Source organism: Salvelinus sp. IW2-2015, linkage group LG1 (genome assembly GCF_002910315.2).
Source record: "Salvelinus sp. IW2-2015 linkage group LG1, ASM291031v2, whole genome shotgun sequence".
Taxonomy (NCBI): Eukaryota; Metazoa; Chordata; class Actinopteri; order Salmoniformes; family Salmonidae; genus Salvelinus; species Salvelinus sp. IW2-2015.
The window spans coordinates 26943311-26956397 of NC_036838.1; the positions used below are offsets into that span (position 1 = coordinate 26943311).

Genomic DNA, 13087 nt, shown 5'->3' on the forward strand with positions numbered 1-13087 from the left:
CCAGTTATGTGAAGTCCATAGATTAGGGCCTAATGAATTTATTTAAATTGACTGATTTCCTTATGAACCGTAACTAAGTCAAATCTTTTAATATTGTTGCATGTTACGTTTATATTTTTGTTCAGAGTAGTTCTGTGATTAGGCCCATAACATTTTTTGAAAGCCTTAACTCAAGAGCATGTACACATAGTCATATGAGGTCCTGTACCAGGAAGAAATTAWATCTACTTTCAACCCTGGGATTAACGTTAAGGTTAGGAGATGCAAAGTATATACAGTTGAAGTCGGAAGTTTACATACACCTTAGCCAAATACATTTAAKCTCAGTTTTTCACAATTCCTMACATTTATTCCTAGTAAAAATTCCCTGTCTTAGGTCAATTAGGATCACCACTTTATTTTAAGAATGTGAAATGTCAGAGCTTTTATTTCTTTCATCACATTCCCAGTGGGTCAGAAATGTACATACACTCAATAAGTATTTTGTAGCACTGCCTTTAAATTGTTTAACAACTTGGGTCAAACGTTTTGGGTAGCCTTCCACAAGCTTCACACAATAAGTTGGGTGAATTTTGGCCCATTCCTCCTGACAGAGCTGGTGTAACTGAGTCAGGTTTGTAGGCCTCCTTGCTTGCAAAATGATTTTTCAGTTCTGACCACACATTTTCTATAGGTTTGAGGTCAGGGATTTGTAATGGCTACTCCAATACCTTGACTTTGTTTCCTTAAGCCATTTTGCAACAACTTTGGAAGTATTGCCTGGGGTCATTGTCCATTTGGAAGACCCATTTGCGACCAAGCTTTAACTTCCTGACTTATGTCTTGAGATTTGCTTCAATATATCCACATAGTTTTCCTGCCTCATGATGCCATCTATTTTGTGAAATGCACCAGTCCCTCATGCAGCAAAGCTCCCCACAAAACATGATGCTGCCACCCCCGTGCTTCACGTTTGGGATGGTGTTCTTCGGCTTGCAAGTCTCCGCCTTTTCCTCCAAACATAACAATGGTCATTATGGCCAAACAGTTCTATTTTTGTTTCAAAGTACGATCTTTGTCCCCATGTGCAGTTGCAAACCGTAGTCTGGCTTTTTATGGCGGTTTTGGAGCAGTGGCTTCTTCCTTGCTGAGCGGCCTTTCAGGTTATGTCGATATAGGATCGTTACTGTGGATATAGATACTTTTGTACCTGTTTCCTCCAGCATCTTCACAAGGTCCTTTACTGTTGTTCTGGGATTGATTTTCACTTTTCGCACTAAAGTACGTTAATCTCCAGGAGACAGAACACGTCTCCTTACTGAGCAGTATGATGGCTGCGTGGTCCCATGGTGTTTATACTTGCGTACTATTGTTTGTACAGATGAACGTGGTACCTTCAGGCATTTGGAAATTGCTCCCAGGAATGAACCAGACTTGTCTTGGCTTGGCTGATGTCCATGATGTCAAGCAAAGAGGCACTGAGTTTGAAGGTAGGCCTTGAAATACATCCACAGGTACACCTCCAACTGAATCAAATGATGTCAATTAGCCTATCAGAAACTTTTAAAGCCATGACATAATTTTCTGGAATTTTCCAAGCTGTTTAAAGGCACAGTCAACTTAGTGTATGTAAACTTCTGACCCACTGGAATTGTGATACAGTGAATTATAAGTGAAATAATATGTTTGTAAACAATTGTTGGAAAAATGACTTGTGTCATGCACACAGAAGATGTCCTAACCGACTTGCCAAAACTATAGTTTGTTAACAAGAAATTTGTGGACTGGTTGAAAGACAAGTTTTAATGACTCCAACCTAAGTGTATGTAAACTTCCGACTTCAACTGTAAGTAATGGTAAGTAGTTGCTAGTTGTCCGTGTTGAGATTCGAACACACGACCATTGGGTTGCTAGTAGTTCGTGTTATATGACCAYCCACCTTACCTCATTTGCCTTAAGTAACCTTCAGTCTTATATAACCATACCAAAAGCAACATAGCATACTATTTACTATGTTACGTATAGTCTATTCCTTTACGTGCCCTTACTAGTGTGTTTTTACAGTCAGAGACAAGCACATCTCGGGTTCTCAGGATAAGATGTTTACACTCATGACTTGTGTTGATGACGATGGCACTTGTGCTCGATGTGTACTCGATGTTCTTAGCTTCCAATGAGATAATTCCACAGATCTCCACTTCATTCCAACTTGCATCAGTGCAAAGTATATCCCCTCAGGTGACTGTGTGTAATGAGTACCATAACTAATAACCTCATGTTGATCATAATATATGACTTGTGTTGGGGAGGAATGCACTTAGCTACTGAACTGTGTACTCGATGCTCGTAGCTTCCAGCAAGATCTTTTTACACTCCATTCCAACTCCCTTCTTGCATCATTGTGTGAAAGACACTGTATATCCCCTCAGGTAACTGTGTGGGGTGACTGTCATAGCGAATAACCTCATGTTGATCAGAATCTTTAATTCATCCATGTGTTCAGGGGTTAGGCCTAATACATGTCCGCTGCTGTAGTCAAATTTAACAAATTAATGAGCAGCCTACAGACACTTTGAGGAATTTTAAGTCTGCTGTTGCTTTGGCAATATTTATTTTAATTCAAATCAAACAATCATAGTAGGCAGAGTTTTTTACTTGTCCAGTTCAGGGGTTCTCATCTGGCTTCAAATACAAGTTGGGTTGACCAAGGCAAGCCAAGCCAAACTATTTGGGGGTGTTCCTACGAGGACTGTGAAAATCCTGAAAAAATATGCTTTCCACAAGGTGAGCCCAGGTGTCACTAAACTTCATAGCTAGTCTAGAGGGAGTTTTTCCCAGCCACTGTGCTTCTACATCTGCATTGCTTGCTCTTTGGGGTTTTAGGCTGGGTTTCTGTATAAGCAATTGTGACATCTGCTGATGTAAAAAGGGCTTTATAAATCAATTTAATAGAAATTTGATTGTGGTGATTTATGCTAACTAGTCAATCTAGTTCCAAAGACAGAGCTTGTGTGCATCTCATCTCTCGCTTGCCACTGATAAAGTATGGTCAATTCTCTTTCAGCATCTCTACCCATTAGGCGTTTTACGATAGGCCGTAATGTCAAGCACGCTATTCAAAGTACAGTATCCAACATGTCCCCAATAAAATGTAACATGAGAAAATAACCAACCGATCYCCAATAGAAAAATTTGTATTTTGATCAATGTGTCCAATTACTTTTGATACCTCAGTCTTATTGATCCCCTTGGCTTTCAATTAAATGATTAACTACCTCTCAATATGCAGGTCAGGGATAGGAGAGAGAGAGACAGAGATGGGATGGGAGGAAGAACGATCCCTTTCTGATTTTGGCAGCCACTCAATCACTATGGAGCTCAGGCGTCATTAGGCATGAGGGAAGCAGCCACTCAAAAGAATGAAATACACATTCATGCATTACACAAACAATGTCTGCAGGCTGTATACAAGAGCTTCTTAATTTTAATAAAGGACCCTTTTTTTTCACCTAAATCTAACTGCCTTTAGCTCAGGACCCGAAGCAAGAATATGCATATTCTTGATACCATTTGAAAGGAAACTGAAGTTTGTGGAAATGTGAAATTAATGTAGGAGAATATAACACATTAGATCTGGTAAAAGATAATGCAAACAAAAAAACATGTGTTTCAAAAGGGTTCAAACTGTAGAACCCAGTTCCTACATTTGAATATAAAAATAGATTTTATCACACAAAACTATGTAACATTTTTTCTCTGGGACCCTCAGGATGACAAATCAGAACAAGATTACTGAATGTAAGTACATTATTTACCTTCAGAGGTGTATCAAACCAGTTACCGTGATAAGTTTGTTGTTGTGCATTCTCCTCAAACAATAGCATGGTATTTTCTCACTGTAATAGCTACTGTAAATTGGAWAGTGCATGTAGATTAACAATAATGTACCTTTCTGCCCATATAAGACATGTCTATGTCCTGGAACATTTGCTGTTACTTACAACGTCATTCTAGTCACGTTAGCGCACGTTAGCAACAACCGTCCCGGTATAGGGACACCGATCCCGTAGATCCTTTACTGGTGTGTGTGTGGTGTGTGTGTGTGTGTGTGTGTGTGTGTGTGTGTGTGTGTGTGTGTGTGTGTGTGTGTGTGTGTGTGTGCGTGTGCACATTAGAGGTTTTTTGCAGTCAATCTAAGTCTGTCAGACTGACACTTCACATCAAAACACTTTGTATATACAGGTTCAACCGTTTCCCTGTCAGCAACTAATAGGATGGAGAACACAACCATTTAAGGAGAAACACAGAAACACACACACACACACACACACACACACACACACACACACACACACACACACACACACACACACACTGATGGGACGGAGAGCACGCGCAGACACGCAGCCGTGCACATACACGCAAACACTTCACCATGTCTTACACACAGCCAAGACACGGACACGCAATACCAGGTTATTTGATGTATACTATACATTATAAAGAACACTTATTGAATTTCCAAATCTCCTCAAATATCACTTTCTCATGCGATTAAAATAAGAAACTCTAATGTAAAAATATAGCAATGGAACACAAACAGAATTCCAAAACAAAGGACAATCATGTCATCGGAAAACGGTAAGCGCTATCCGGTCTCCTTGGGACGTCCCTACCATAAACCCTAACCCCAACCATATTCAATTTAACCTTCGATGGGGTAGGGACATCAAGGATCCCGGATAACACGGACCATTGGAAAACCCAACAAGACTCCATTTTGTTCTAGTCTCCTTTAAAACAATGAGTGGGAAACGGATTCAGTGTTGAGGGTTACATTATCAGAAAGGCACTTCACTATGCTAAACTCTCTCAGCAGGGCTGGGCGATATCAAAATAATTTGGAAGCTTCTAAACACAGCCAACATCAAGGGACTTTTGCATCCCAGGACAAAATGGGGTAGATCAAATGAACAGGGGCAAAACAGTGGTAACCTACCTGACAAAAGCCAAATATAACATGTGCCTTTTTCAATTCAGAAATGCATTTAATAAGACAGTGCTTGTGTGCACTGTACATGACTGGCCCCTTGATTTGTATGTGTTTCAGTATTTTGAAAACCTTACTTTTTGCTTTCTCATCCATCCAGAGAGGAGTTTGGATTACCGTGAATACTAAATCCTCCAAATCCTTCAATCACTCCATTGTTTGACGTGAGGGAAAGCAAAACAACTAGTGAAGGCCCATAGACATGAGCACTGCCTTGTTTAAACATGGGACGAAACACTGTAGTTTGGCTTCAGCATTGCTATAATAATAAATAGTAATAATAATAATAATAATAATAATAAATAGTAATAATAATATAGTGAGAAAGATCATACCTTTCAAACCCACATCAATAGAAGGGTTACTGAGTTAGAATATTGTTGATAGAGCAAGAGAAAACGGATTTTGCAGAGGAAGGCAATACAGTAGCAGAAGAAGGGAAAACATCATCACTGACAAGAATGTGCCTCTTTCGGAGTCGGTTTGAAGTGCTGTGTGAGATCTCCCCATAGCATTCCATCACAACAACACATCCTGTAAAATACAGCTGACACACATTGGAAATTAACACATGAACATTACACATTTTGGTATACACCCACAATAACAGGACACAAATGATATGGGCACTGTGTATTTCAAAATTCCAAGGGACATCTAGAGTGATTCAATGACGGCAACAAAAGCACATGTAAAAAGAAAATTCAAGGATCAGTCAATAGATAACATGAGGAGACCGAGAAAGGGAAGGACGTATATTAGGTAAACCCCTGCCAGAGAATGAACTCTCCATACTCCCCTCTCCCCAGCCCAGACCAGCTACTGACTCCTCAGCCATAAGTACAGCTGACTTGACAGCTCATGTCAGGGAGAGATTGTTTAAGAGAAGGATGGCGGGATGGAGGAGGGGATGGAGGGATGGAGGACAGTTATTGATATGGTTGAGTCCTTGAGTGCAGCGGTATTCGTCCTTTAGTGACAGTGCCTTATTGCCTGGGCATTCATCACAGTTCTAATAAAGCTACAGGAAAAGAGTGGATGGAACACAGAGTATGTTTTCCTGGCTACAGTATGCCTCTACTCTCTCCCTGTCACTGGAGGTCTGAGGGGTATACTACAAAGCAGGATCAATGAGTTAGCCAGCTAACTTGCCTAAATATTCTTAAATAACTTCATATTCTTTTTGAAAGATAAGCTTGGAATGGGTATGGTCTTATATACTCAACAAATAAAAAACATATCTAAGTTAAGCTTTCTTAATGACCCAGAAAATGAATAGTTATTTCTGGTTAGTCATTGATCCTCCTTTGTAGTATACCCCTCTGGACCTCTATAAACTGTACTAGAGTACGAGTGCTGGATGATCTAGGATCAGTTTAGCCTTTTAGATCATCATGAAGAAGATTATATGGACTTGTGTCTCAGAATAGGAGTCCTGATCCCCTTTATGAATACTGTATTTGATGTGAATGTATCCCAGACAGTACCAGAATAATCCTGTTTTTCTTCCTTATCTCTGTAGCTTGGGTGCTGATTGGACAGGTGATGGGATGCGGTGCAAACCAGATGTGACCAGGGGGATAAGGTGATCATCTTGACCAGGGTTGGGGAGTAATTGATTACATAAAAAATATTAAAATAAATACCAAATCAGTCACATTACCAGCAAAAATATTGTAATCAGATTACAGATACTTATGAAAAACTAGATGATTACTTCTTGGATGGATTTCAGAAAGGATGTTTGCGCAAAATATTTGTTTTCTTCTCAATGACATTCAATTCAGCATTGAAAAAAGTTCAAATTTGGTCCACCTGAGTGAATCTGACCACAAGTCAGAGGCCACTATGATGATACGTGTAATGGATCAGTTTTGTCTTCTAATCCCTCTTAATGGGAAYGTAATACAACAACAACAAAATAATGAAAGTAAATCAGATTACGTTAACTCAAGTTTGGGTAATCAAAATATTATGTTTTTTTCCCCACAAAAAGGCTTTATTACAGACAGAAATACTCCTCAGTTTCATCAGCTGTCCGGGTGGCTGGTCTCAGACCATCCCGTAGGTGAAGAAGCCGGATGTGGAGGTTCTGGGCTGGCATGGTTACACGTGGTCTGCGGTTGTGAGGCCGGTTGGACTTACTGACAAATGATCTAGAATGACACGAGGCGGCTTATGGTAGAGAAATTAACATTCAATTCTCTGGCAACAGCTCTGTTGGACATTCCTGCATTCAGCATGCCAATTGCACGCTCCCTCAAAACTTGAGACATCTGTGGCATTGTATTGTGTGACAAAACTGCACATTTGAGTGGCCATTAATTGTGTCCTCAACTTGGTGCACCTGTGTAATGATCATGCTATTTAATCAGCTTCTCGATATGCCACACCTGTCAGGTGGATGGATTATTTTGGCAAATGAGACATGCTCACTAACAGGGTGTAAACAAATTAGTGCACAAAATTTGAGAGAAATAAGCTTTTTGTGCACATGGAGCATTTCTGGGATCTTTTATTTCAGCTCATGAAACATGGGACCAACACTTTATAGATGCGGTGAAGAGATCAATGGTACGCAGACTGTGGGAGCTGGAAGAAGCATGCCAGATTAGCCCACATTCAACAAATCTGATCTAACAAAGTGGATATTCGTCAAATCCGTCATGATTTATTTATTGTAACTGGACCAATTTTGAAAATATTTGGCTGTTTTTGCTGCATAACATTTAGAAGTTGTCCCTTTTCTGGTTTAGAAGTGACTGCTAAACGCTAACTGCCATTGGTACAAGCTGGCAGCATAGCTAGCATACAGAAATAGGTGGTGGTATWCAAAGTCGTTTTTTAACTGTAATGCAGTTGATTGGTGACGATGTCATGAACATGTAATGGGGTTGACCTCCAAACAATAACTATACTCCAATTTAATTTAACTCAACATAGTATGAAATACACACATAAACAATAGCCTAAAAATGTAGGAACATTTGTCTGGGGGGCAATGAGGAGATCCTGGATCWTTCCCCCATGCGTTTCCATTGTTAGATTTCTCTCTTTACCGTATGTATCTCTAATCTCTCGGTCTGAGGAATAGCTCCTCTAGGACCCACGCTACAATCACAACGGAAAACTATTACAGGATTGACTATTGAATCTCAATGTGACTGCTACGGAGGACAGCAAAGAGGAGCTGAGTTGAACTCAGAGTTCAGCTGTGCAGAGAACAGGTCAATAATGCATTAATAACATTATTGCAATATTATAACAATGTAGCTAATAAGCCGACWTGCATGTTTCATTTACAGTTCACAATGGGAGTATGTAACTTTCCATCAAGGTCATCAGAATGAGACACTGTCTAATCTAGAAACCACAAGTTGCAACAATGTAATGTCATGTGTGCATCCCCTTGAATTGCTCCATGAAGCGGTTGTGTACAGGAGAATGTTGCTTTTTGACAACATTTTTTTTTTAAGTATGTCAATTGTTTTTGAGAAACTTAACACAACCAGCGAATCATTTCCTCATCCTCGTTGTGCAGTACAGGGGGTCTGAAAAAACATGAAGAAATGCTTTAAAAAAAAAACACCCAAATACGTCCTTTTATAAACGGAAAAACTCTCAGGATAGTGACGCAGGTCTTTAGATGTTGTACACATGAAATTGTGTCATTCCGAACTTTATCCACAACGATATATTACATTTTGTTGCTACTTGAGCGATACCTTTCCGTCCATTTTAGAAGCATGAACACAGTGATGGGGGGGAAACAGCTCGAGGACGTATTTGGGTGTTTTAGAGCATTTGTTCATGTCTTTTCAGAGCCCACGTACTGCACAAAAAGGATGAGGAAGTGATTCGCTGGTTGGGGTTAAGTTTCTCAAAAACAAGTGAAATTGCTATAAATWAAAAAAATGTACCCTTCTATAACATGTCATTTACATCCAAAAAAGAGATTTGGTTGTAAAAAAAAAAAAAGCTAACTTCTCCTTTGAGATTTTTCATACGTTTTGTATCATTTCAGACAATAGTTTTGAAAGTAGCATTCACAAGCAAAAACAGGTCCCTCATAATTGTGCACAAAGCCATCACGTCATTGTGCTTGAGGCTCTGTGGCGTGTGCACAAAAAGAGTAAAAAAGAACTCTGGTGTTTATATGGTGTGGACCTTATTGGACAATACTGGGCAGACCTAATCCTGCCTCCCACTTTAACTTTGCAACCTCAATGGACAGTATTCCGCCTGCCAATCAACATTGTCCATCACAATTGGTTGTTGCAGGTCAGTTCCCGACTTCCCMTAGTTGCATGCATGGTCTCAGWCTACTATGGCAAACGAGCAAGCTAATGTGATAATATAATTTTATACAATGGAAAAGTTAGTTATACGTTTGCATCAAATGTCCTACTACCTTGAAAGTTGTGTATTGATTATATATAGCATTTGCCTATGCAATGAATGATGATCTCTGGCAATCAACTGCAGTGTTGGATTATTACCCCATATCATAGAATACCTGTGAGAACATTTATATGGACAAAAGGTGGACACATGGAATTACTTGATTTTGATGGTCAACACAACAGAAAAGTAGGCCGATATTTTGCTTCAGTATGCATTTCTCGAACACATCAATATGTGTGAGAGAGAGGACTGAGAGAGGACTGTGTAGATCGTTTATTATGCATGTATGAGCCATACATTGACACGTCGAGTCCAAAACGTGATGTTTAAAAAACAATGAGGTAGGCTAGTTCTTTAAAGGCTATATGCACTCAAACATGCCATTATTTTGTGTTTTGCACTCAGAATTATAGCCTAGCCTATCAAAGCGCTAGGCTCTGATGATCCATTCAAATCTTGGCTCTGGACGGCTACGCGCAGTGACCGCGGGAATTTAGGAGACGTGATCCCTCCTCCTCTCTGTGGATCCAGTCCTGCTGTTACATCACTGCAAGTCTGTGCATCAGACCTGCCAAAGCACCGGACAGACACCGCCACCCTGTCACACCTTCTGTAGGCTACATGCGCCAAGCATCAGTTCCTTTACTGAAACCGTTTCATAACCTAATATTTCCCATGGGTGGCTACGACCACATGAATCACTCATTCTTCTACATTGAAACTAATGTCAATCTTTTCATTTCATCCCATGTTGAATTTTCGGCCAATTTTAGCAAAGTCACATTATGAGTGATTCATCAAAAAAWTGACTATGATTTCGGGTGTTTTCACGAAATGTAATCCATAGAATAMTCCTTTGCAGGAAGGATGGTTGATGATATATATCTGACATTTGAATCTAAAAGCATAATTAAGAAATAATTCATCAAAGTTGGCATATTTATGTCATTTTGGCATTACCCAGGCCTCCTTAAGACTGCATAATGTTTCATCTGTAGATGCTACAAATAAAATGTATTGTCATATGAAGCTTTACAACTTGCTCTGCAATGAGTAGTTTTTTTTTATTACAGTTTTATTTATGAATATTGAAAAATATTAAACATTAATATTGAAAATATACCATTGTTGATTTGGCAAACTTTTCAATATATTGTTGAACATAATATACTCTATGGACATATGAAAGTTCCAGAATGGGATCTCCGCTAGTTTTAAATTTAGGGCCCATTTTATAGTAATTTGCATTGTAGGCAATGTAACCAATCACAGCCCTCCATTTACTTGTCTCATTGAACATTCTACCAATCACCAGCAGCTGGAAGACCATTTAAAATCCATTTTCACATTCGCTATGATGGTAATGCTTACAAATTGGATCATAACTCTGAAAGTAGCAGAGATCCTACTCTGGGACTTTGATATGCCCGTACAGCAGGGATCATCAACTAGATTCAGCTGTGGGCTGATTATTTCTTGAGCGGATGGTCGGGGGGCCGGAACATATAATTTGTAGACTGCAAATTGACCGCAAGAAACCCAAACAGATATAATGTTTGACTAAAACGTAATCATTTTAAACCTTGCTTACATTTGTATACGATCACGTGTCTCTCTATTAGGCATAGGAATACTTGGCAACAGATTCTTAAATTAAAATCACAAAGAGCTGATTTCCTGGTGCTTTTACAGTCTTACATCCAACAATGAAATTTAAAAAAGCTAAATCTTGGGGTGCCAAATCAAACCACTTGCGGGCAGAATGCCACCAGTTGGGGAACCCTGCCGTAGAATATATTATGTTTAACAATATTTATATTTTTTTTATTGCCAAATCTAAGATAGATTTCCATGAAAGTATTTTTTTTTTTAAATTGAAATCAAAWTACTACTCATATTACAGAGCAAGAGGTAAAGCTTCATATGACACCAATGTTTGCTTTGTAGCACCTACAGATGGAGTCACAATTCATTAGTATATACAGCCTGAAAGTAATCCCTGCAAAATCGTGTAAATGTTCCTTTCAAGACAAAATGTTGAATAAATTACATTTAAACTTACTCTACTGGTTGGTTGTTGTCTGTGTGGTTCATCTGTTCGTCATTTGAGACAAAATATCCACAGGAAAGTATTTTTTACCCAACTATTTAGACTCCATAATGTTTAATCTGTAGTAGTCTGATTAATCAGGCTGTAATACATAATTAATACACAATTCATTTATGACATAATTATCCAAAATGTAAAAAATATGGCAATTTTGATAAATGATTTCTCAATTATGCAATTAGATACAAATGTCAAATACATGACAGCACTCCTTGCTGCAAATGACTATACTATGGATTACATTTCATGAAAACCCCCCAAAATCATGGTATTTTTTGTCTGTGTTTCGTGAGGAAATACTTATGTATGTAGGATGAATATCTCATCTTCCATGCGGCAGTAGCTAGCAGCAGCAAGTCTTCTCGTCCTGTTATATTTTCGTGATCAGGGCAAAATTGGAAATTTGATTTCCCTGGTCTTGATTTTAATACAAATATAGATGAACATTGTTGCCTATATACGCACGACACACACTGCAGTGAACAAATAGTTTACAATATTGCAAACAATGCAACGACTTACCAGGATGACAGTCGGTAAACACGGCCAAGGCTGAAAAAATTATGGGTAAGGTCCACCAGTGACTCGGTTCCAGTATTCTCCGCATGTCAAAATACTCATCGAGAGCAACAAGAAGGCAACGGGTGACAAAGTTTGAGGTCTACAAAATTACATAAACTTGATTGTAGAAAACAGACGTTAGCACATAGGACGCAAACCCAACTGCAGTGTCAGATGGAGTGTAGTTTGATGGCAATTCACTTGAAGCCAATTAAGCATCTGTTTCAAGAAATATCTATGTCTGTGAACCGCAGAAAAATAGTTTTGTCACATTCGGCTACATGCATCCAAGCTTCCTTTCTACATTCCCAAAGTGAATCCTATAGGTGAAAGTCAATGAGCCCGACTCAATTTCGCCAACTTGAGGAAAAAATGGTCGAAGAATAGGCTACTGATTATGTTCGTCCATTCAGCGCTGACCCGCGGCGCCACTTATGAATGTAGAGAGAATGTTGCAAAGGCAGTGCTGGAAGCGTTCCATCACAGACTTTCTAAACGTACTGAGAACTGTCTTTGGTTCCATTCTTCCATCCAGGAAGTAGCGGCATGCATGTGAGTGTTCTGGCGGACGGTTTAGAATAGAGCGAGCTGCATGGGGCGGGAGGTAAAATCTGAGCTCAGGACGCTGGATCCTAGCGCCGAACGAAAGCTGTAGCGCTCTAAAAAGKCTACAGCAGCACCAACACATTGTGTCAACTTTTTATATTTCACTACAACATAAAACAGGCTCTGTCAGTTGAGTGGGTAATTACATAAATCTACTTTAACAATCATATGCCTGTTTTGGATAATTTCGATTCTGTCCATAAATTGCTTGTTGTCTATGCTACATATCCATAACGGACATGGGGTTGTCAATAATTTGAAGAAGATTTTTTTTTTAAACGTTGTATATGGACATCTTTGGCTTTAGGCTAGAATCTGAACACAGTACGTTATTTATTCCACCTACTAATGTATGCTACTTGTAGACTGCGTTTACC

The 13087-nt window shown here is 39.2% G+C and overlaps 1 protein-coding gene across 3 annotated transcripts in view; it reads right to left on the reverse strand.

The window, feature by feature from the left end:
- The window catches only part of LOC111963820 (receptor-type tyrosine-protein phosphatase gamma-like), a 276403-nt gene extending 263740 nt beyond the window's left edge, over positions 1-12663 (reverse strand). For all 3 annotated transcript variants that reach the window (XM_070443523.1, XM_023987365.2, XM_070443527.1), the window contains exon 1: positions 12066-12663. In XM_070443523.1, the coding sequence (XP_070299624.1) occupies positions 12066-12150 (85 nt within the window). In that variant the 5' untranslated portion in view covers positions 12151-12663. The remainder of the gene's footprint in view (positions 1-12065) is intronic.
- Positions 12664-13087: the final 424 nt, after the last annotated feature.